Below are 26,221 nucleotides of genomic sequence, written 5' to 3'. Positions count from 1 at the left end.
TTGGTACCGGGGTTGCGTAGACAAGAGCTTTCAAATGCCCCCATAAATGAAAGTCAAGAGGGTTGAGGTCAGGAGAGCGTGGAGGCCATGGAATTGGTCCGCCTCTACCAATCCATCGGTCACCGAATCTGTTGTTGAGAAGCGTACGAACACTTCGACTGAAATGTGCAGGAGCTCCATCATGCATGAACCACATGTTGTGTCATACTTGTAAAGGCACATGTTCTAGCAGCACAGGTAGAGTATCCCGTATGAAATCATGGCAGTGAATCGAGGAAGTACAGTACATACTGACGAAACTAAAATGAGCTCTAACATGGAAATTAAGCGTTTCTGGACATGTGTCCACATAACATCTTTTCTCTATTAGTGTGTGAGGAATGTTTCCTGAAAGCTTGGCCACACCTTTTTGTAACACCCTGTATTCATTTATATCTCATATGTCATAAATAAAGAAATTTGTAAGCAACCCCTTCTGGTCCTTGCCTACAAGAGGATGGAACTTTATAACATAGTTTTGGAAAAAACGGTACTAACGTAAGAGGTTTATAATAGAGTGGTCAAAAATAGCTGATAAAGGTCACTCAAAACAAAACCAAGATTATAAAATTGATAGAAATTTGAAATTAACCAGGTCTATAAACCATAATACAATTTTCTGCCAAAAAGTCACACACTTCTTTACTATTTTCAATTACAAGTAATGTGTACATGTACAATACTTGTATTAATGACTGTTTCATTTAAGTATCTCCCAATGTTTTCTTGAAAAAATATGAGTCTCAACTGACACAACACAAAATGTCTAATCAGAAATTTGGCAAAGACACAAACTTTCGAGGTTTTCAGATAATTTCACTGCTTATGAAACAGAACATTGACACAATGTAGTTAACTGTTTTTTTTTTTTTTTTTTTTAAAAAAACCTTTATTTGTTCTTCAAATGCCAACACTTCTCTGTGACACTTTCTAAAATTTTCAAATGCTTTGCTTCCCATTCTTTCACTCCCATGTCTTTTCCCATTTTTTAAAATAAGCTGGTCCTCTGCATACTGTTCTTCATTGATTTGATTACAATATTCTATATACTGTGAGTGTGCATTCCTTACGCTGTGAATCAGGTACTGTGGAATATCCAAACTGTCAGTGCCTCCAATATCAGATACACTATGTAACTTGTAACAACAGATTCCTCATATTTTCAAAAAGGTATTCAGGTATTAAACGAAAACCCCCTTTCAATGTCAGCATTCCCATGGGAAAGACTGTAAACTTCATCACTAAGCACACTCCACCTGAAATGATTAACTCTCTCTCTCTCTCTCTCTCTCTCTCTCTCTCTCTCTCTCTCCCCCTCCCTCCTTTCTTCCAACTGACTGTATTCTTTACAAGAATTGATAACTTATGGTAGAGAAGTCAGGTCCTTGAATTCACATATTACATCATTTGCCACAGTTTCACTTACGAGATTACGTTCTGTGAGAATACAAAGCGTCTTATTAAGATGTGAGTTTGTCAAACTGATGTTTTACAAAACTGAACCTCGGTCAAAACATGTAATGACGAGTGCCGGCGGGTAGGTTAAGGGTGACCTGTTTTTAAACTTGATGACAAATATTTAAAAGACTCATCCTACATTCTTGTCAAAATTTAATAATATTGGTAGTTTTTACATCTGAACTGGTTTTATGTATTTCATTAAGAGTATCAAAACCCACAATTATGTTTTTTGCAGTCAGCAGATTTTTGCTTCCTTGGTATTGATGTGCTTTTCTCTAATATCTATTGCTTCATAAAATGTTCTAATACTGTCTTTACCATAGATACCAGAGCTGTTTGAAGAAAAGGGGTTAATGGAGCATTTGTCTGGAACACAATTTGGAAGGCTTCGATATTGCAGACTGACGATTTGAAAAAAAGCATGTTTCAGACACAGCAACGGATCACTATAAACTTACTCACCAATACAAAACTTTCACTATTCAGTTCATTCTTATCTTTCTTCGCACCCTCAATGAATTTCTTCATGCTTGGTGTTATATCGATTGCTCTTTGAGCAACTGAGAAATTCTGTAGCTACCTGACACAACAAATTTCTTTTGGAAATGTGGTGGAGCCTGAATACTGAGTATCATTACTGAACTGTCCAGATAACAGTACATTTCCATTTTTATTACAGATACATATATTTATATTTGATTTTATTTTATTTTTACTGGGATTGTTATTTACCATGTAATTTGGGACAAATGTCCATGTTCGGTTTGTCTAACCGGAATGTTGCTCATAAGAGCATTTTATATGACTTCGTAATGAAACTGTGTACGTAAATCAGTACACATTCAGATTTTGCTTCACTAGTGGTGAAAGCAGTTTTTTTTAAAACTTTATTTTATTTTTATTTCTCTCTCCATTTTTTTTTTTCCAGTCACACAGCTCACACACAACCAACATCTGCTACGTGCGTGGGACTGCATGACTCAATCTTATGAAAATATTTTTGTTATATCCATTCTTACACATGAACAAATATATTATTTAAGCATTTTAATCATTTGTACGCTACATATAGAAAGGTAAAATTCCTCACATTTAATGCAATAACACTCAAGTGAACTTTTGTCAAGTTATTGATCCCTTTTAGAGTAAAATACATTTATTATGGAGATTCTCTACTCCTTATTCAAATAATTCACAAATATTACAGTGTAATACTTGACATAAAAGCTTATAAACTAATACATACATAATTTTATCACATTATTACTGCTGATTGTTTTACCATAAACATTATATTTACAGTTATGGTATAGTGAACTTGCACTTCTGATTGGTCTTTTGCATATTCACTTCGTTTTTCTTAGTCCAGGGGACCGAGTAAGATGCTCTGCAATAGGTCTTGTGCGGATATACTTTCATATTATGTTGGTAATCTTTTATGATTCCAGGGCGTTCAATGAATACTTCGAGGTATCCGGATAATAATTCTGTTAATTGTCTAGTCTCTGAAGCATTAATGCAAGTTGCCTCCTGTACTTTCTCTTCTATTGTTGTGACGATGTCACTCACGTTGCTGGGTGCATCATTATTTTGATTTTTGTGACACATCTATGGGTGCTTATGATCAAACACTAACAACTTCTGTTTGCTGACAGAAAGATTCATTTTTCTCTTCAGTGGAAGGTTGGCACCGAACTCCCGATTCAGCATTAATGTTATTGGTCGCTGTTGGTACTTAAGTGCACACGTCCCACGGGCAAGATCAATTACAATTCCCTTTCCCGAAGGAACTCAAGACACAGAAGCACCGGTACTGACAAGTTATCCATTAGTAGGAAGGTGCATAATAAGCCATCATTTCCCATGGACACTTCCACCTGTGTCTGGTATTTTATACTCTGTGCCTTTTTTCCCAATGCCCCTATAACCTTACAATTTGCAACAGGCAAAATCGGCAATCTTCTTATCTCTGATACCTTCTTGAAAAACTGCGTGTTCATAACTGATACATTCGCACCTGTGTCAAGCAGAAAAGTAGTTGTTACACCATTTACAGCTCCAGTGACACTTGCTTGGATATTTTCCCTTTGTGGCTTATCAGAGACAGCAGGTTCCTGATATAGCTCATCTTCGAGCCAGTTGCCATCCTGATACCGCATCATGTTTATTTTTTGTTTCGTTCACCTATTGCCTTCATTGTTGTCCTAGGTCACCTGGCGAAGGCCTACAGGGACTGAAATTAGTTTGTTGGCTTCTGAGTGTTTTGTTTTGCTTCTGAAGGTACCTCCACTATTCTAACATTTTGTGAGTTTTCAGTCGGACGTGGCCTGCTTGGATCCCACCACGGTGGATGTTGATTGCTTGGTATAGGTATAGCCTGTACATAATTTATTGGCTGACCTGAATTGATAAAATTTTGCTGCGGCTGCCTATGACTTGGCCCTGGCTGTCGCCAATATTCACTGTCACCCCGCATATTTTTAGGCTTGTCTTTATATGGATTGTCTGACCTGTTGTCATTTCGTCTCTTTCGGTTGTATTGTTATTGTTTGGATTTTCATTGTGGTACTACCTCTGATTACCATTCGGTTGTTCGTGTTCTTCAGCCTTTTGATAATTACTGTTATTATTATTAGGATAATCAAAATTTTGGTTGTATGGATTCTTACTACTATTATTATTATTGTATTTTCCGTTACTATATGCTTTACTTTTATTTTTCTTTGGACTACCTTCGCCCCTATTTCCATTATTTCCATCCCATGAATTTTTTCTATTAGGACTATCGGTATTGCCGATCACGTCAGAATTTTTTCTGGCGTCTTCTTGCACTAGATCCAGAGAATCAATTACAGACAGAAATTCTTTCAGATCAGTGTCTGTAACATTAAATATTTTTTCTCTAATATGTATGGGTAATCTAGCTTTTAACACTCGCAATAAGTCTCTGGTGGTTACTGGCTCATCCCAGTACCGGGTCATGTTAATATATTTTTCAAAGTACTTCCTTAAGGAACCTGACTTCGGATTGTACATTTCAGCATTGTAAACAATTTTACGGAGTCACTCTTGAGTAGACGCTGACCAAAATCGATCAAGGAACGCCTTCTCAAAGCCGTGGAAAGTCTTGTAAGTTTCTGCTGCATTTAATGCCCAGAGCGATGCATCACCAGAAATATGTGAAACCACAAATTGTATTTTCTGTTCTTCCAACCATGATTTTGGAAGAACACTTTTGAAGTTTCGAATGAAAACTACTGGATGTATGTTTTTCTTGCTTTCTTCGTTGAATATTTGAAACTGTCTATGCTTAATCAGGCTTTCTTCATGCATCAAAGTAGTTAAAGTGCATGGAATTGCTATCATTCGCAGGTGGTGTGGTTACTTTATTACAAGTACATTCTATTTCACTATTATTGTTCCTTGGTGTCACATATTGCTGTGGTAATATCGATTGATTACCAAAAATTGGTCTTCCTTGTGGTGCATTAAAATTCGCCATTAGATTATTTGCGATCTTTTGCCTGTCAGTACCAGTGTTGTCATTACTACATACTGTCAGATTTTCAAAGTTTTGATTTTCAGAGCTCAGCACCCTGGCTACTTCTGTTCAGACTTGCTTTAGGATTTCCGAGGGAATGTCCTCCTGCATTGATTCCACAGCGGTAGCCACAGCTATGAATTGGTTCTCTGTCTATCTACTTCAGTTTGAAGGCTATTGACCTGAACTGGAATGTTTGTTAATGGTTCAACAGTGGTTTTTACTGCATCGATCTCCTGCTTAAAATGGGTAGTAATAGCATTATCACGATCGACCAACACTTGATTTATCCTATGGAAAATTTCTTCATCTCTTTCCAGAAAAATATTGTTTATATTTTCCATAAATTTCTTTTTCTTTTCTTGGTCCCTGAGCTCCTGTTGCTGTTCTTCTACAAGCTTTTCCTGTCTATGTTTTTGCTTTTCCTGGTGACGTTGTCTTTCACGCTCCTGCTCTTTAATAGTAAACTTTTCAAATAATGCTGTTAGCATATCCTGTATCGACATGGCTTGAGCATTGCTAACTTCTGCCCCTTGCCCAAAAGAAATATTGTCATTAATTCCTGACTGGTTGAATGCAGGAGTGTCAGTTTGTTTTGGCAACTCCTCAGTTTTACTATCAATCGGGACATCAGTTACTAAATTATCATTCATAATTAAATTTTCTAATAATTCGACAGAAATATGGGTAGATTGTTCTACCTGAGACTCTGAAGTCATTTCTGCATCAGTATGCTCATTTGGTTTAATCTGTTTCTTTTGCTTAACCATTGTATCACCAATATAGCACAACAAATATATAAATCACTGACAAGCACCAATTGACACAAAATAATCTTACAACTAACACATATACACAAATAACACTTAAAAATATTATTCTCACAGCCAGAATATTCAATTATTACTACTTATGGCTCCAGGTACTGATTTCAGATTTAAATGTCACACATAGCGGTTGTTGATCGTGTGCTGCTGTTTAATTACTGAACATGATCATCTGTTTCTACCAGTGTTGATCGAGAGTGGTGGACTGCACTGCTTATATGAAGTTACTCGTGTCTCTTGCACCAGCACAGATACAGATTCGTACAGTAGTTTGGTAGGAAGATGTCAATGCTCTTGAAACAAGTAAATATACAATGATTAATAGTTTGTTTTGGTACCCCGTACCTGTAATAGATCACAATTTCAATTATTAAAATGAATAAATGTGCATTGATGGCCCCATTTTGGGCGCTAGTGTGGCGTTCGCTGTGTTATTCAGTGGTTTGGTATTTAACTAATTTGTAAATGAAAATGATAATCTTATTCCATTACATTGAGTAATTACTAAATAATTTTTTCTCCCGGCTAAAGATTTGGTCAAGTTGCTAAAGAAATCCAAGTTAACATTGTGTTAAAGTGTTATCTGTAGTCTGTGTAAGTGTCACTAAATCACAGTTCATACAACAGATTCTACACAACTATTGATTATGATGGAAGCAGTTATCTTCAACAAAATGATCATTAAAACCACTGAATATCAGCCGCGTACAACACTGACATTTGTTAGCTGAAACAATATTCTTCGTAACTCGTGCATAATTAATTTTGGCTCCATACATCAGCAAGAAAAAGTTTGTTATATGGACCGTGCTATGAGCACTGTTTTTAAAGAATCGATCTGATTCGAACTATTTTCATTAAAATGAGTTCGAGACCACCGGTGCACATTTATTTTTACACATTTTTATTACCTTCGGCATTTATGTCTGCAGAGTTGCGTAATTTGAATTTGCCGCTGAGATAATTGTTAAGATGGCGGCAGACAACTGATAGAGACTTTCTATTGTTAGAGCAAATAGGATAAGTATTTGAAATGCTTATTAAACTTTACTTTCATATTGTGCACTGTTTAGACTAATTTTCATCAAGCAAACCTATGATTTTTTCCTAAGAAAAACAGATAAAAACGCGATACAAATCGCTATCATCAATGGCTGCGCTCCTTGCAGCAGAAAGAAATAATTAACAAAGATAATGCTTATTGAGAGAGGAATTAAAGTTACAAATAATTATTTACTCATATTTATAATAATAATGAACTCTATTCTCAAGTAATAAGTAACAAATAATTACTATTTCTTAACAGACCTCAGTTTGATATGTGTCTTGCGTCCGCAACCTACAAAAGCCAACCAACAAAAACGTAAAAACAAAGGAAGACAAACGCAGATCATAAAAGGAATTTACAATTATCATTGTCTTTGTATGATACACATTGATATGTCCAATTACATCATAAAATATTATATAAATAATTAATATTTATCATCGTCTTCAATGTTTTTTCATATGTCGGATAGATAATGTTTATAACTGTCAGAGGCACTGCGCTGTAGCTAAAATTTATCTTGTGGATGTTACAGTGGCCAAGAAAGGAGGAAGTAAGGTATATTGTCGTAACACATTTGTGTGTGTCCCACAGCTTTATTCCATGATTCATCAAAACCAAGAAAAATATAACTGGCTTTCATAAGCAACCCAAGCAACCGTTGATTAAAATAAGATACAACTCAAAGTTGCATCTTGTTAGCTACAGCACTATCTTTGTACATTCGTGAGATCACGGCAACATACTTTTCAGTCTCCCAAAGTGAACTGCATGTTAATACTGTTTAAACACACCAGAAAACTTCTCATATCATTATCTCTTCTTTTAATACAAATTCTTCAACTCTGAAAGGAAACTCATTGTTCAGGGAACTAAAGATATCTTCCATTCTGAAGCAGATGATATTGCAGTGTGTGGCTCAGGTGACAGGACAGCAGCTGACTTATTTGGCTGAAAAAAATACTTCAAGTTGAGATGAAATTCTCTTATTTGTTTAAAGCACGCTGCATATAATGTTCCTGCTTCATGTAGCAAAAACTGCCAGACATCCCATATTACTCAAAAATATTTGGGCAGTGCAGTAAGCTAAAGCAGGTTCACCAGGAACAGTTTCAATCCAGTCTTTTAAATTTTGGTGACTCTTTCAAATATCTTGAAAAAACTTATCAAAATTGGACATTGCAGCACTATTAATCTGTAATTGAGGAACAAAATACTTACATCACATTAACTCTCTCTCTCTCTCTCTCTCTCTCTCTCTCTCTCTCTCTCTCTCTCTCTCTCTCATGTGAGTGCCAGCTGAAATACAGTGCTTCTATTCATTACTGTGTTTACAACTCATGACCTTGAACCCCACCATTAACACAGAACAATAATGATCTTTTAACATCAACAATTTAAGCAAACTTTTCCAAAAACATAAATATCTAATTTGAAGCAGACAACACACTAGGGGATAAGGAACTCCAGGTTGACAAAAAAAAAAAAAAAAAAAAAAAAAAAAAAAAAAAAAAAAAAAAAAAAAAAAAAAAAAAAAAAATGTAAAATAAGTCCAAATAAGAGACTCAACTGCGCATGTCATGAATGCGGATACAGCTAGTTTCACGTTTGTATACAGTACCCTGCTTCATCAGTTTCACATTACATGAAATGCGTTATGTATTTTCATACTGATTTCAGATCTGATGTTGAAAACACGTTTGCAAAAGTTGTCTGTGAGAATGCCTTGTAAACACGTAGTAAATGCCACATTAAAAATGCTATATATTTTAACTCACCTTTGTTATAACAATCCAAATGTGAAAACATTTCATCACTTGAGCATATTAACTCTAAGAAACCCCAATATTTACTTGTTACACTTTAAACAATATTGCAGTGCAAGTCTCCATTAAACATAGTATCAATCGACACCAGTCAAGAACTTACTTTTTCTCAGAAGGTGGGCACTTACGTGAAAGGGTTTGATATGCTTGATGCACAATATGTTGATCTCCCCGTGTGGTGGTCAGGTGTGGTTGATTGAAACCTTGATGACAAGTATGCCTGCGCTCACGTTCCTATGTAGTCCAGCATTTGATTGCTGTTATATCTGAATGTACCGCAAAACTGGTTACCGCACAATTCGACCAGCCAGCCAGCCACACAGAGACCCACAATGAGGCCCCTTTCAAACTGTCAGGTGCTAGTAACACTGTCTGACATGAGCGTGTGGTATGTCGGTGTCCTTCACAGTGATCACCCAACATCTGACACTGTCACGCCCCTTATATACACTACCAGGACTGGTAACAACACTAAACATAACTTTATTTTACTTTTGGTTGCTGTTTTTATTTTAATATTTTTCTGTAGAAGTCCTCTCACTGCACTTCTAATGCTACTGCTAAATTTAGTTTTATTCTTTCTCACTGATTATTTTCCCTCAGTATCAGATGTGTATGGCTTGAATACTTAGGTACTTAGGCATAGCCTAATGCTTGTAAGAAAATGATGTGAAAATGTAGGATGTGACAGGATTGCTCTCTTTAAACAGCTTCCCAATGCTGCAGTTGTCCAGAAAATAGTCATGTCCAATCATCAGGCTGGAAAAGATATGGAATGCACTCATGCTATGATTACTGATTTTGTTCATAATTTACATTTTGTTTTATAAGAAAATTTGGTTTCAAAATATTGACCTCTCCCTCTCCCCTAGCTATGTTGCAATCCCTGAGTAGCTGAATTGGTGGTAACATAGGGCTAGAAACATGTTTCAGCATGTTTTTTTGATCTAAAAGAAGGAATTTGTCTGGAAGCTAAACAATTTATTATACTTTTTATACGCCTGTTTGCTATTCAGTGCTTCTTCTATTCGGTGAGAAGTTGACCTATCTTCGTACACACATTATGAAACAGAAGGCTACTGGAAGACAGTAACAGGTGGCACTACTTTCTTATTAAATATTCTTTAGGCAGAAACTAAAATCATTTAACCATGATAATGGAAAGTTCAGAAAATAAAGCTATGTGGTTTTTAAACCCTCAGTATGAAGTCTTAATTTCTCTTGTTATCTTATTTTGACAAACTTAAAATCCTGAGTATACTCAGGCAATTTAGAACAAGTCTTTAAAAAAATAAAAACCTCACTTACATCTGTTTCAGCACTGATAGTTAAGAGATCAGCCATTAGAGAGCTTTCAGTACAACATTTGGAGGCTGGCTATTGTGTTTTGTTTGAAGTGGTTACCACTAGATACGGCCTTTACTTTGTGCAACTTTGGATACTAGACAACAAAATATGTGCTTTCAGCCTCTGTCCTATATTGTTGTTTAAGGGAGTGCTTCTGAAAATGGATAGCTATAATGAAACGGAGTTTGAAACTGAATTTAGCAGCTCAGAAAGTGAAGAAGAACGTGATGTTACTTCACTGGAGACTGAAAGTGAGGACAGCTTGTCAGATTGAAAAATTCCTGCCATTAGGACACATAAATATGACTACTGTGCTCCAGTCAGCTCCTCCACCATTCCTGTTCACAGGAAACCATTGTGAAATACATAGTTTACTTCATATTTACAGAGAGACTAAAAAATTACTAAGTTTCAGGATACTTTAATGTTTACTTCACAAGTATCCTTGGGATTTTATTAATGGTGATCTTCAACAATTTGAAAAAAAATAAATAAATAATAAATTTTATAATAAAATGTATATATTTTCAAATTCTTAGGGCACATCATAAGAGACCAGATCACCTGTTATCTCACATTTTAAACTGTCTCTCAAAATTAATGGGTATACTATTTTTTATAAGAGATAATATTCATAATGGTATTATACACTGACAAATCTCCACACATTTTCTAGACAAGAGACAACGACTACCGTTACAAGTACTAGTGATGACAAGCAGTCTCATGTAAATGGTAGGATATACATTTTAAATTAGACATGAAGATACACCTACTCACAAGAGTGAGTGTTATATCTAAAAAAAATCCAACAGTGTTGCTGTAGTCATTGCAAATATTATACATCACAACCTTCAGACAAAAACAATAATTTTAACAGGAAAAGTTATTATGTAATAATATTCATGACATAAATTAAGATTGCATTTAAAAATATAATTACAGAGAGTTGATATGGTTGTCTTCTATCATCTACATACAGATTATCCCAGTTTCCTCATGTTATATGTACAAGTATATGTTTTTGGAGGAGCAAGTTCTTTTCAACATCTATGAATTAATAAAAATGAGGCAGTAAATCAGGTGCAACCATACCACAGCAAGCAGTTATTATGAAAATAAAAGTTACATATTGAATACGACATCTTTCATTATGTCTCATTCAAATCTAAAATTACTCTGGAAGACATTTACATAAATTATGAACAATAATGAACACTAGTAATAATTTAACCAAACATTTTGAATTGGTACTACTTAAAACTGATGTTGAAATTTATACATCTGCCTAGTTTCAATCTGATATTTTGTATGGCCTGCAGAAAATAATATGACCATATCATGAATGTCTGGCCCGAAAGGATTTCATTTTACTGTTGTACTGGCTCTGTTTATAAATATTAGCAGTTTGTTATTACCACATTCAGTTATGAATACATGTGGATTTATTATTTGTCTGGAAACACGAAATGGATAACTGACAACAAGTGGCTTTGTAGTGATACATGCACTCTTTAACCATTCGAGTATGTTGAACATTTAATACCTGATCCTTTACTTATGTTTCTTTAATGCTAACTGCCTTTAAGTATTCTACAGCCCAATAAAGAGTAGCAAGTTTGTACTTATGCTCAGTTTCATTATATAAGACAGTTAAATATGTACATATCATCTCAAATAATCATTTGTCATTTGAGAAAATTTTAAATGACTAGAACAACATTAGAGAGCAACATGTTGACTTTGTTTTAACCTCTATGCACCTGAATTCAATGTATATACAAAAAACGGTTTATTTACATAAAAAATGACCTCTAAAATACTACTGTTAATCCTAAGAACCACTAAAGAGAAAAACACAATATAATGATAGATAACAATAGTAACTGTAATTTGTATCTCAAAACTGATAAAACATTCTGTGACTAGGATAAATATTCTGAAAGACTTGAAACTCTTTCTTAATACACTTGTGCAAAAACTTCACATGAACATGTGAAACTGAACATGTAGGTAGGGCTTCTGACACTATGTAGTACAAATGATGACCTATAACACTAACACATTTCATTGAACTCAGGTTCAGTTAAATACTGTATTTCTGGTATGTTTTTAAGACACACATCAAGACTTTAAGCTGAATTCAGGGAATACACAAATTATGACTTAGTACATTCCTGTTTAATATGAAAGACAAAAGTTTTCCTAGAAAGAAGGGAAAGAAATTTACACATGTTGCCACAAGCCCACTCCAATAGATATACTTTTCCTCTACCTAGCTTTCTTTTGTAATACATACCACTTACAGTAAGCATGTAACATAATATTCAGAATAAAACAATATCTGGAATTTATTAACAATTAATACACTTTCATAAACTGCAAAAAGCTAAAGAATTGATATTTGTTGTAGACATGTAATGTTTGCAATTCAAGAGAAGTTTAATCTTTCTATTTAAGATTACAATAATGAGTGTTTTCTTTCCCAGCCATCAAACTGAAGATTATTGGAAATGAATTCCAAAAATGCTGTCACACACTTTAACATTATTTTAAAAGCTGCCTCCTGGCACCTGTACCTGTATGTTGAATTTCACTTGCGTGACTGGAGATGAAAAATGCCAAAGAATCAAGGATTTTTCATGAATCAGTTCACTGAAAAGAAGTGCTACCCAGCTGACTCACGGTTTTGGCTGCATTACATTGAACGCAAAACTTTCTACAATATGCAACATGATAACAAGGGAAATGAATCACTGAGATTACAGCCTGACTATAACTCCAATGACTAGTGTGGATGCTCCATCCAGGTAGAGCTAACACAGTTTCTTTGTAGGTAAACATCATACACGTATGATAACTTACATGTTATGACAGTGGTCATCATGCGCAACCAAGAAACAAGTTCCTATATCAAAAGTTAACAAGTTTTTATACATGCTGTGATTACACACAAAATTATTTATAAAGGCTTCTGAAATTTTGAGAGTCCTCTCCTCTTCAAAAATTATTTGAACCCAGATCTCTTTTTCAAGAAATTAGATAACTTTCCCAAATCAGTAGAGAATAGTCATGCTCTATACTTCTTCATTTTGCTACCAGTGAACACTTATATGCACTATTTTCCAATCTCCTTCTGCTTGTAGACAAAAAATTTGTCAGTCACTATCCATATTTGGATTTAGCCTTCTCTCCTACCACAAATCAGTGCCACCTTATTCACAGTATCCACACCACACACTCAAAGCTCTCAGAGTAATTCTAAAGTTATCTGCATATCCACAAGTAGGCAACATTAAAATGTTTCATTGTCACAATTGACTATGAAACTCTATAAGTCAAGGATTACATTGTCTTTACAAATCTTAAATGTTTAATTTTCAGTGATGCATTTATAAAAAGGACATGGACCAATAAGCATACTTTTTATCACAATAAAATAGATTTTCTTCAATGCTTATGATTGTATAAACCACAGAGTCCGATCAACATTGTAGACTGGCTGCCAACCTGATTGTTTCAGACTTCAGTTGCCTTTCGGTCTTGTAAATATCCCATTACACAATGGGGACATGCAAGAGGTGGTGTTGTGCTCTCATAAAGTTCCTGTAAAACACGTGATGTAGCTGGACATTCTGGAACATGTGTTACTGTTTGAGGACATTGATGCCCACAGGTGAAAGCAAGCAACTGTTCTCCGTTCACTACCGACTGAAAAAGAAAACTGTTTATTAGACTGTAATTGATTTTCTGTTCAGTATGAACTAGAATGACACATACTGTGAAGAGGGATAGAGATAGAGATAGAGATATATATATATAGAGAGAGAGAGAGAGAGAGAGAGAGAGAGAGAGAGAGAGAGGAGGGGGGGGGGGGATTTTCTCATACAAGACTACAATACATGAGAGAGGGGGTGGAAGGGAGGGGGGGGGGGATTTTCTCATACAAGACTACAACACATGAGAAAGTGTTAAAGATGAGTGCCCTATCAATGGGGAAAACATTATCATGAAGTTTAGTGGTTGTGCAATAATGCAGAAAATAGCTACTTGAGATCTTATTCAAAAAATCATTTCAGTGTTCACTCATGGCTACTGTAAGGTAGGCTTGTGGCTAGTTTCACATACAAAACTAATTAACATCACAAAAGGAGTTAAACTGCAAGGTGATCGTAGGCTTCGTAGCACAACTTGAGCTCCCGTTTCACCTGCTGGGTAACTTCAACAAACACACAACATGCTACGGACTTAATTGTTGAACTGCCCCAGGAGTACAATTTTTGATAGTCTAATGATGTCTCAACTGTTATAACTTCGCAACAGTGGTGAGAACATCCATTCCAGCAGTGCTTCAGGGTCTCCCTCGTCCCTAGATCTCTTACTCTGCTCTCCGGCCCTCACAGATTCTGCTCACTGAAAATTGCTGATGATTTTCATTCTAGTGACCACTTTCCAGTCTGGGTTAATTCACCAGACATTGCAGGACATATCACAAGCATAATTCACAAGCCACTGACTAATTCACCCCATAACCCTTAGGGAGCGCATCCCATGGTAAAGCCAATTCAAGTGCGCAGCAGTGTATTGGTTAAAATGTCAAACAGCTATAGAGAACCTCATGGACTTTGTTGGTCATGAGGCCACAGTTTGACAAATGAATAAAGCAAGCAACAAGTGATAAGTCTTGGACTCAACTGACTATTTCACTAACTCTACACAAATTTGGGAGACTACGAGGATTTCTAAAAAATACAGTACGCAGAGCATTTCCACTAAAACAGTAGCTACTGCCTTCTTGGATTCAGTGCTCCACTACTACCTTAAAACCAAGAGGAGGGTAGTTTGGACTTAAGATACAACACTGAATTACACACCTGCAGCTAGGAAAGTCACTCTATCCTTTTACATACTAGCAAATTTCTCCTTCAGTCTATTAGCTGATATCACACAGATCTACTTCCATAGTTTGGTAGTAATTACGTTTCATCATATTTGAAGTGAACACTTCAACTAAACAGCATTATTCACAAACTGATCTAACAAGGGGACCACCAGACCTGTCAATCATGAATTTTGATGAGTCTTAGGTATGTTGTAGTGGGACTTCTCCTGAGTACATAGTAAGTGCTTTTTCATGCGATGGCCCCCAATTTCCGAGAAAATCAGTGTTGAAGTTTCATGTGTACCTGCTAAGTTTTGAGCACACAAATGCAGTGCAGGGGCTACTATTTAATAACAATCTGTATAATGGAAGAAAAATCACATGTGAACAGTAGATGTGGAGAGTTTGAACCTGCATGTTAGTGTGATAGCTGTGAACCTTGGCCCCTGCACTATGTTCTCTCGGCTGAAACATTTTATTTAATGTTACAGATATAGGAGGTATGGATAAAACTTCAAGATCAATTTTCTCAGAAACTAGGGGCTGTTTCACGAAAAGCCACTAGTCACGTAATCACGAAAGGAACCTCTACAACATAGCTAGGACTGATCAGAATATGTGATTAATAGGTCTGATGGTCCCCTTGTAAGTATTAGGAGACTCTGGCTGCCCAAGGTTTTCCCTGAAGACTTCATAAACTACAGTCTGCCAAATGAATTTCAGGTATTTGATGCAAACTTTGTTGATTTTTGTTGTGTGGGAAAAAGGCTGTGGTTCAGAGACTTTAAAGAAATGGCTGCTCTGGACAACAAGTTAATAAAGCTACACAGTCTCTTCAGTAATAAGTTGTGTCATGATATCAGGAACAAGACTGATAGTTTAACTACCGAACTATGGAAGTAGATCTGTGATATCAGCTAACAGACAGAAAGAGAAATTTGCTAGTATTTAAAAGAAGAGAGTGACTTTCCTATCTGAAGATGTGTGTAACACTGTCATTAAAAGGTCTGACGGAGTTCTATCAATGAATGAAACAGCTATGCTTGCCAAAGGAGAAAATTATGTGACTGCTCTTCTAAGAACAGAATATATTGTTGCTAATAACAAAACAAATCCATTTTTTATCTAAAACAGCTGAAGATGAAATACTCATGACATCAGCCAGGATACTGCTTAGGAGCAAACCACCTAACAGTAATTCAATGAAAGGTGAGATGAGAGCTCTCTGAGATTTAAAAGCCGATAAAGACATTATTCTTCTTCCAGCAAATGACAATGCTGCAGTGGCAATGAGGAAAGCAGACTACCATAGTAAAATTCAGGTCTTCTTATAACCAGGAGAACTCAACAGATATCCCACACATTTTGTTATTAGCAAGTTATTAAAGCCTCTTCAGTTTCATTAGTTGTGTTTCATCAAATCAAAAGTGTTGCCATCAAAACTGTATGCTTTACAAAAGACCCACAAATATGGCATTCCAGTAACTTTATTGTTTGCTCTATTGAGTTGAGGGAACGGACAAACCCTTGGCAACCTTCCTACTGGATAAAACTGACACTTAAATTGTATATTCTGGTCATAGTGCCAATTAGTCCACTCTACAATGTGCTGGTGCAGCTCTGTGGTCTTAGGAAGCAGTCTGATGATGTCACGAGCTGACTGTTGTTTGGATACAGATTGTTGTGCTGAACTTGTTCAACTTTGGAACTACTGAGTCGTTAAAGGTTCAGATGATGTCTCCAACATCAGGTGAAGAAACATTAGGCATGGAAACATGCATTGGATCACAGCCTGATGCCCATATAACAAAAATAAGCAAGGATGCAAATGCTAGCCCTGAGCCTACATTTTATGTTTTGATGTGGAGTTACACATGATCTTGCGGGCACTGGAGCTGGGGTAATGTGCTTGTGCTGAGAAATGCCTCATCTACTCCATCTCCTCAAGTACTTTTTCAATCTATATGTACCCTCAGATAAAATAATCAAGAGAAATTACACACGAAAAAAGTGACAAATCATACAAGAGGAAGGAAGAGATAAACAAAGGTAGAACTTTAATGGGAAAAAGGACAAAAAACTTAGCAAGAGCAGGTATTTTTCACTGATAAAAACACATACAATATTTTGCAATCGAGTAACTCTGATAAGGACTATGTAAAAGACAGAACTTCCAAAAATCAATATCGAATGGCCATTTTGGGAAAAGAAAGACAACAAACAGAGTTCATTGAGTGTGCTCTTCTTAATAACAGTAGCAGCAGAAAACTATCTAGCATATTTCAAGAGATAGAGCAAGACACATCACTGGCTAACGTGGTGAAACCTAGAGTGTAACAACATGTTTCAGAAGCTAACATTCAAACAATAATAATGCAAGAAAGTTACTTTATCATTTGTAAAATGGGCTTAAAAAGTTGCAAAAAATGAAATACCACAGCACTACTGAATTTTCTTGAAGTTAATAAATCAAGAAATACTCTCGTATTGTTACACTCCATCCTGGATTTTCCATTGTTTGATTACTACAATATGTTCTAAACAGAATCAATAGCAAAATGGTGGCCAAGTTGAAAGTGTATAACGTGCCTTCACGAAAAAACGTAAATTTCGGTAGTAAAAGGAAAACGTGTGCAAGTTGTAAGAATGAAATACTGAAGCTGAACAAATGGATATCCAGTCTACAGTTTACAATCAACACTCAAAAGGTGGAAATAAGTAAACTACAATCTGAAAAACGTGAGACGCTAATGAAGAAAGAAGACTTGGTCTCGGGAAAATGGAAGAGAATAACTGAAGGAAGTTGTACTCAAAAGGTAAAATATCTGAAACACAGTGAAAATTTAGTGCAAAAAAACTCTTTTGAAGTGATTTCTGCCGTGGATTCAGTGAACATGTCGGAAAGGGTTGAAAAGTTGGAAAACAAAGTAGGCAAACCGTTGCTCATTGTAAGTAGGTCAAACAGTGAAAATACTGCATCAGGAGATATTCTAAAAACTCCGGAAATAAGTGCGCACACCTACACTACCATAGACTTCAATGCAACATCGGAAACCAAGTTAAAAAACGTATCTCCAGTGAAACTGCAAGCTGAAGAACATTTAGAATACATGCGGCAAAAAAACAACACTAGTCAGGTGACAAGCAAAAGTTTCACCACTGCTAAAAAAAATTCTTCTGAAAAAATATCAAACTACCGACCCGTATCACAGTAAAGTTCCTTCTCAAAAATTCTAGAAAAACTCTTCTATGACAGGCTTTTAAGTTTCATAAATAAATATGCACCTCTTACAGTACAACAACATGGTTTTAGAAAGTCTAAATCTACACAGACAGCAATATTCGAATTCTTAGACTGCATTTTAAAATCCCTTGATCAACATAAATTAGCTGCAGGTATTTTTCTAGAGCTATCAAAAGCCTTCGACGTCCTGGACCATAACATTCTGCTCGAAAAATTAGAAAGACGAGGAGTAAGAGGTGTAGCACATAGCTGGTTGTGTTCATACCTAAAAAACTGCAGGCAGAAAGTATCACTTCAGTATGAATTCAACAAAATGAATAAAACAAGAAACAACTCCTTTCTTTCTAGGGAATTACCAATAAAATATGATGTACCACAGGGATCAATCTTAGGTCCACTACACTTCTTGATTTATGTGGATGACTTAGTTGAATATATGAGTCCCACAAAAACTAGCCTGTTTGGCGATGACACCAGCATATTGCTCACTGGATCCAGTCTAGAAACTTTGCGATCCACAGCAGAAAGTTCTATGAAAAGACTTTCTGAGTGGCACACAAAAAACAAACTCATTATAAATACTGAAAAAACTGTGAGTGTCGATTTTTATTTAATTCCTCCAACTAATCAAATGTCTATTCAAGCCCAATTAAAAAATGATCCCCTAGAAAATGTAAGTGTCACAAAATTCTTGGGTCTTTGGTTTCAGCAAGACTTAAAGTAGGACACACATATAAATAACTTGTGTAGAAAACTATCATCTGTGTGCTATGGCCTAAGAATTTTAAAGGCTGCAACAAGCAAAACAACAGTATTGCAGGCATACTATGCACAGTTCCACTCACTAATCCGATTTGGGATCATTTTCTGGGGATACTCAACTCACAGTGTAAAGGTTTTTAGAATGCAAAAAAGATCTTTAAGAATAATGTGTGGCCTTAAAAAGACTGAGTCCTGTAAATCCCATTTTTATGAGCTTGGTGTTCTAAATGTTCTAAGTTTATCCATTTATGAAACTATCTTGTTCACTAGGGACTACCTCCTGAAAACGGGCAAACTGTGACAGAACAAAAATGTACACAACTATAGTACCAGAGGGGAATCAAATATACATCAAAAATGTCACAGAACAACCACCTATCAGAGGAGTATAATTAACATTGGTGTAATACTACACAATAAGATAACAGAGGAAATAAAAAATACTACTCATCCAATATGTAAAGCTAAACTAAAGGCATTTCTAATAAAGCACTATTTCTATTCTGTCAGAGAATTAATTGTAATAGGTACCTAATTTTAATTTGCCTACTATTTTGCAAATACTATGTATTATTGTAACTTATCTTTGACCTGCCCAATATCAATTGTACAATTTGTGCTATATGATAAAACTGGACCAATAAAAAATCAGATCAAATCAAATCAAGTTGATACTGTGGCCCATAGGCACAACATAATTTATAGTTCATGCATAAATGAAGAACTTTGAAAAACAAATATTCAAGTAAATGAACTGTGCTTGTAATATTAAAACAGTGCTGTACTGGACATAAGTAATTCACACTGTAACTACACACTAAACACATCATGGATTTAAACTATGAAGGAAAATAATTACAGAAAGACCTGAATATGCAACAAATGGTTTGAATACTGCACTGATAAAATCACACAAGAAATCAGAGTAAATCTCCTTTGGTCACTTTGATGAATATAAGATATGGGCTATAGTGAGGAAAGTAAAATGAACAAGAACACTACTGGTGATCTGAATTTCATCTAAATATACATGAAGCTGTAAATATGACACACAACTACCAAGATGTGAATGAATCTGATCTAAAAATTTATGACCATAATGTAAAGTCCCTGCATAGTAAGATCAATGTAATTAACATCCATCAAACAGATCTCAGTAATATGCATTTATGAGCACTGTCTTAGCCCAGAATTAATTAAATACACAAAAATAACTGAATCCATTTTGTATTTCTGTGATTATGGAATAATCAGGGTTGGGTAGCAATTTACATAAAAGAAGATGTAGATTTTACTATCCTATCTGGTTTAACTTGAATGAATGTTGAAAAGGACTGTGAGGATGCAGCTATAAAAATTACTAGGTTCAGTTTCATAATTGCTGCAGTTTACTGTTCACAATCTGGTATTTTTGCGATTTTCTTACATAAATTGGATTATTACTAAAGGAAGTATGAAATAGGAGATAATTTTTGGAGACTTCTAATTGATTTTCTTACAAAAAGTAGAAACACAGAGGTCTTTTTGAACCATGCTACATACTACAATGTAGAGGCTGAAGTAATTGCTGCTACCCAAATAACAAACACTTGCAAAACAGCTTTAGATTAGTTTCTGGTCAAGATGAGTTTACACTGAACCTCACCAAAAAAATTTTATTGCTTGTTTTGGTGACTAACTAGTTCAAATAGTGATCTTGAAAGGAAAAGGCATTATTGGGAACAACATGCCTTTATGAAACACATATACATAGACGCTGTAGTCAGGATAGCCTGAATTGCTTCAACAGGTTACTAATGAAAGAAAACTGACTATATATTTATGGAATCAATGACATAAATGAAAAATTAAACACCTTCAATGATATATTAAAAAATTACCTTCAAATTGCAGTTCCAAGAGAACTGTAACCTTAAGACACAATTCTAGAATAAACAGTTGCATCACAAGTGAAATAGGGTTGTCACTGATGAGAATACTAGATAAAATTTGTATTCCAAAATATTAAGAAAAGTATGAAGGGTGCCAAAAATAATGCATAATAATAAATAATTCATTTATGGTTCAACAAAGTGAAGGCCATGTGGAGTGTTATAAAAAAAGAAACTGGTGAAAACAAAGCATCATGTGAAAATATAACACTAAAAAGTGACAAGCCCCCTAGAAGTAGCCATCACATTTAACTACTTTTTTATAGATGTTGCACAGAATATGATAAAATAAAATGTGAATAAGGACACTCTATCTAATAAATATAAAATAAACACATGTAGTAATGTGTCAGTGCACATCAGCACCATCACACAAGGTGAAGAGCAAAGGCAATGAAAGATCTAAAACAAGAATGCTATAGGCATTGCTGGTGTCCCTGCAACAATCTTAAAAAAGAGTAATCTAAACATAGTTGAACTATGTACACATTCATGTGACCGCTCACATCAAGCAGGCAGTTTCCTCAATGTACTGACAATATCTAAATAAAATCAATACATAAAAAAGGTGGGAGGGATTATGAAAATAACTACAGGCCCATCACAATTTCCTCCTGCACTTCAAAAATCTTAGAAAAAGTTGTGTGTGACAATGATATGGAATCTCAATAATAACTGCTACTTATGCATTCATTAATTGCATACTAATCTAGACAGACAAGAAAAAGATTGAACATGAGCATTTACTGATTTATTGAAAGGTTTTGACATGATGGATCACAATATTCTCTTATCAAAGCTTGAAACATATAATATTCAAGGTCTACCCAACTGTTGCATCAGTACCTTCTTGAGCAGATATAAGCAAGAAGTATAAGGCACACTAATTTGAAGCTTAAAACAGTTTCTAAACACTTGTCAGGTTATAATCTAATTAAATTTGGTGTATCCCAAGGATCAGCAATGGGCCGACTTCTGTTTCTTTGTACGCTGATGATCTATGCTTAAATGTGGATGCTCATAAGCAATTTGCAGATGACGCCACAATTATATTATGAGGGGAAAATAAGGAAGATTTACAACAATCAATAAACACTATCACAAAACTAACAAAACTATTTATCAACTGAGCACAGAATAACCACTTTTTAATAAATGGTAAAAAAACTATAACACTGAATTTTCACAATGCTCTGAATTAAGGTAGGTGTGTGTGTGTGTGTGTGTGTGTGTGTGTGTGTGTGTGTGTGTGTGTGTGTGTGTAATAAGCATATAGAATACATGAACATGAAATTGAACAAGATGTGCTACCTTCTTTGCTCACTACATTCTTGTTCCCGAATCCCTGTTCTGTACCAAAGTAAGCAATTTTAGATTTTATTTCTAGTACTTATTTCACGAACAAAAAAGTTGGTTTGAAAGAGAGATATAGTTTTAATAAAAAATTTCATTAAGGCATAAATACTTTGGGAAGCAGTGGTTAGCATCCCTGGTGCCATAAACAGACCTCTGCAGAATGGTCCTGAGTTCATACCCCAAATGATTTTTATCAAACACTTTTGGAATCAGAAAACTTAAGCTTGATTTGATGAGTTATACCAAAACAGTAATTCCATATGATCTTATGTAATGAAAGTAAGCATTAATGTTGACTAATAGGTGTCCAGATACTTTTGGCCTGATTGTGTATACAACAATCAGAATAAGTTTATTTAGCAGATAACACTAGTATTGTAATCAGTTCAAACATACATACAGCAACAAAAGAAATGGTAAATAATGTCCTAAATATATTAATGTGAGGTTTTCTGGAAATATTCTCAATTTCAAAAAGACACAACATTTTCAGTTCTGCACATACAGATGTCCTGCACTGATGATAAATGCAGCACATGGTAAGGAAATAATAACTAGGATGGAAACATCAAAATTTTTAGGAATGCACATTGATGAGAAACTGAAAAAAGACGACCTTTTTGAACTCTTGAAACAACTTATCTCAGCCACATTTGCTTCCTGAATCATTGCATATCTTGGGGAGAGACAAATCAGTTAGCTAACATATTTTGCATGTTTTCATTCAATAATGACATACTGAATAATGTTCTCAGGAAAAATCTTTAAAAATGGAAGTTTTTATGGCTGAAAAATGTGGGGTAAGAATAATGTGATGCTTACCCACAATCACCTTGTAGATCTCTGTTTAAGGAGCTAAGCATTTACACTACTGATTCACAGCATATTTATTCCCTAATGAAGTTTGTTGTAAATAGCACACAACATTTCAAAAGGAACAATGATGCACACAATTACAATACCAAAAGAAATAAAGAATGACACCCATTATTCCACATTATGGGTGTCTTTACCGCAAACAGGGGTCCACAATGCTGGCACAAAAAAGTTTTGATCACCTACCCAACAATACTAAATGCCTAACACAAAGTGAAGTTAAATTTGAAAACAAACTGAAATAGTTTCTCCTTAACAACACTTTCTACTTCATAGAAGAATTTCAGAATTTCTACTAACCTTATTTCTAAAAGGTGCTGAGTAATAACTGATAATTCATTTCTGTATTTTGTTTTTAAGGAATGCCACTTGTAAAACATCAGCAGATAGCAATACTTACATAAGAATGTAAAATATTACGTCTACATCATTACAATTAACTGTACAATTGATCCATGGACCATAAAACTGACTAACCAACTAACTACAGTAATTAATGATATCAATATAATGGAAGGAAACATTCCACGTGGGAAAAATTATATATAAAAACAAAGATGAGGTGACTTACCGAACAAAAGCGCTGGCAGGTCGATAGACACACAAACAAACACAAACATACACACAAAATTCAAGCTTTCGCAACAAACTGTTGCCTCATCAGGAAAGAGGGAAGGAGAGGGGAAGACGAAAGGAAGTGGGTATTAAGGGAGAGGGTAAGGAGTCATTCCAATCCCGGGAGCGGAAAGACTTACCTTAGGGGGAAAAAAGGACAGGTATACACTCGCACACACGCACATATCCATCCACACATACAGACACAAGCAGACATATTTAAATATGTTTTTTCATTGCTTTAAAACAAGCGTTCAGTGCATAGTGTTGTGGAATGAGGAAAAAAACTGCAAATTGGCGTTCATAAGATGAAGAACAACACCAAAAATGCAACAGGAGTGTAATATGTTGGAAATTGTCCACGCAACCTGCCACTGATGATGCCTTGCAGAAAATAAAGGCAAAACGCGTATACCACTAAAATTGTGTTTTATTCAGTTGCTGTCAGACGGTCCATAAGTAAAAATTATTAATATACCGTAATATTACAAGCAACTGAGGAAGACAGGACTATAAAAGTTGAAGATGTTATGTACACCATATTTGAATGGGCCATGTTTTAAATAAGATAAGATGACAAATGGTCTGACCTCTAATTTAACAGAGAGGTAGGAGGAGGAGACTGCAATATGACTTAAGATTTAGTGGACTGTCCTGTTACTTCCTTACATTAATAGTGAGTTGATTTTCATGTGCTAATAGGATGGTTGTCTCACCTAAACATTTTCTACATATGAAGCAGCCACAGCTTCTTGAACCATTATTTTAGCCTTCACTTTATTACCACTCTATTCAGATTTTCAGCAGGTTTTAGACAAGATGCTGTTTACAGTTTGGTTCAAAAATGGTTCAAATGGCTCTGAGCACTATGGGACTTAACTTCTGAGATCATCAGTCCCCTAGAACTTAGAACTACTTAAACCTAACTAACCTAAGGTCATCACACACATCCATGCCCGAGGCAGGAATCGAACCTGCGACCATAGCGGTCACGTGGTTCCAGACTGTAGCGCCTAGAACCGCTCGGCCACCCCGGCCGGTACAGTTTGCTGTTGGAGTGTGATTCTGTGGATTAAAGTGAGCAGAAACGGTAGAGAGAGTGTAGTTTTAAATGAGTTTGTATGTTATGCCATTTTCAGTTTCATATAAAGTGTACCTCATAAAGAACGCAACTTTTGAAATGTCCACCTTTTCTGTTCTAGTAAGTCAGCAACACTGAATGCTGCATGATTTTCATCTGTTTTCTTTGTGGAGCACCTGATGATGGAATGTAGTATTGTGACAGGGGAAACTTATTACAAATATTTTGAATATTGTGGAGAGACTGTTTGTAAACACTGTCGAATGTTTCATCAACAAAATGCATCCAATAAGTTGACTGTGATGAGACAGATCACTAAATTAAAAAAAACCTCTGGACTTCCTTGTGATAGTTGTTCTGTAGTAAACATCACAAATTGGATATTCCCAGATCCAGTATGCAACAGATTCTGCAAGGAAATCTGACCCTTTGGTCCTATAAAATCTGACTGTCACAAGAACTGAAGAAAAAGAAACATGAAGCGTGCCGAGCATTTGCCTGTTTGGTGCTTGTAAAACAAAGAGCAGCCAATAATTTCATGAAGAAAATAATGTTAACTGATGAGGTGCACTTCCTGTTGAATGTATTTGTTAACAAGTATAATTGTAGGATCTGTAGCACAGAAAGCCATTGAGTGATTATAGAGAATCCACTACATTCATTATGAGTGACTGTGTGGTGTGGCATTTGAGCTGAGGGCTTATTTGGGTTGTACTTCTTTGAAAATGGCACCAGAAATGCATTAAGAGTGGACAGCAGATGATACCACAATATATTAAGTGAGTTTTTGTGGTCTGAATTGGATTGTGTGAATGCTGAACCAATTTGGTTTCAATAAGATGGCACAAACTGTCACACATCATTTGTGGGAATGGACTTGTTACGAGAGGGGTTCCCTGGTTGGGTGGTTTCTTGCAATGATGATATGAACTAGATACTGTGAACTTGCAATTTGACACTATGAGATTTTTTTCTGTGGGCGTGTTTGAAGCTGCATATGTATGTCAACAAACTACTATCACTTCCAAGCTCAAGGCCATGATTCAGCTAATAGTTTCAGAGTAGTGCTGCAAGTATGCCAAAAAGTTATTATGCTCCTAAAAGTTGTGTTCTTAGTGGGACTCTCTTCATTTGAGCCACCCTTGAAAAGTTTTAGCAAGGACTCCCTTAAACCTCGACAGCGGCCGCCCTAATATCAACAACCCCCCCCCCCCCCCCTCATGATATGAAACTATGAAACTACTAAGAAAAACTGGTAATTTTGTACTTTTCTTCCACTGAATACTACTAGCACATATTTTGAAATATAACACATATTTCCCAATTCATAAATGGATCTCCCAAGAGAAAAGATAGGAAAAGTGCTACAGCCCAGTGTCAGCAGA

At 35.5% G+C, this 26,221-nt stretch overlaps 1 protein-coding gene across 1 annotated transcript in view; it reads right to left on the bottom strand.

Annotated features, from left to right (window-relative positions):
• Positions 1 to 10,592: 10,592 nt before the first annotated feature.
• The window catches only part of LOC124593676, a 422,343-nt gene continuing 406,714 nt past the window's right edge, over positions 10,593 to 26,221 (bottom strand). Inside the window, exon 30 of the mRNA XM_047131970.1 lies at positions 10,593 to 13,800. Coding sequence (XP_046987926.1) covers positions 13,609 to 13,800 — 192 coding nt within the window. The 3' untranslated portion in view covers positions 10,593 to 13,608. The remainder of the gene's footprint in view (positions 13,801 to 26,221) is intronic.

The sequence above is a fragment of the Schistocerca americana genome, chromosome 2, assembly GCF_021461395.2.
Source record: "Schistocerca americana isolate TAMUIC-IGC-003095 chromosome 2, iqSchAmer2.1, whole genome shotgun sequence".
Taxonomy (NCBI): Eukaryota; Metazoa; Arthropoda; class Insecta; order Orthoptera; family Acrididae; genus Schistocerca; species Schistocerca americana.
The sequence above is the reverse complement of the archived record's forward strand: the minus strand, read 5'-3'. Positions and strand labels throughout refer to the sequence as shown.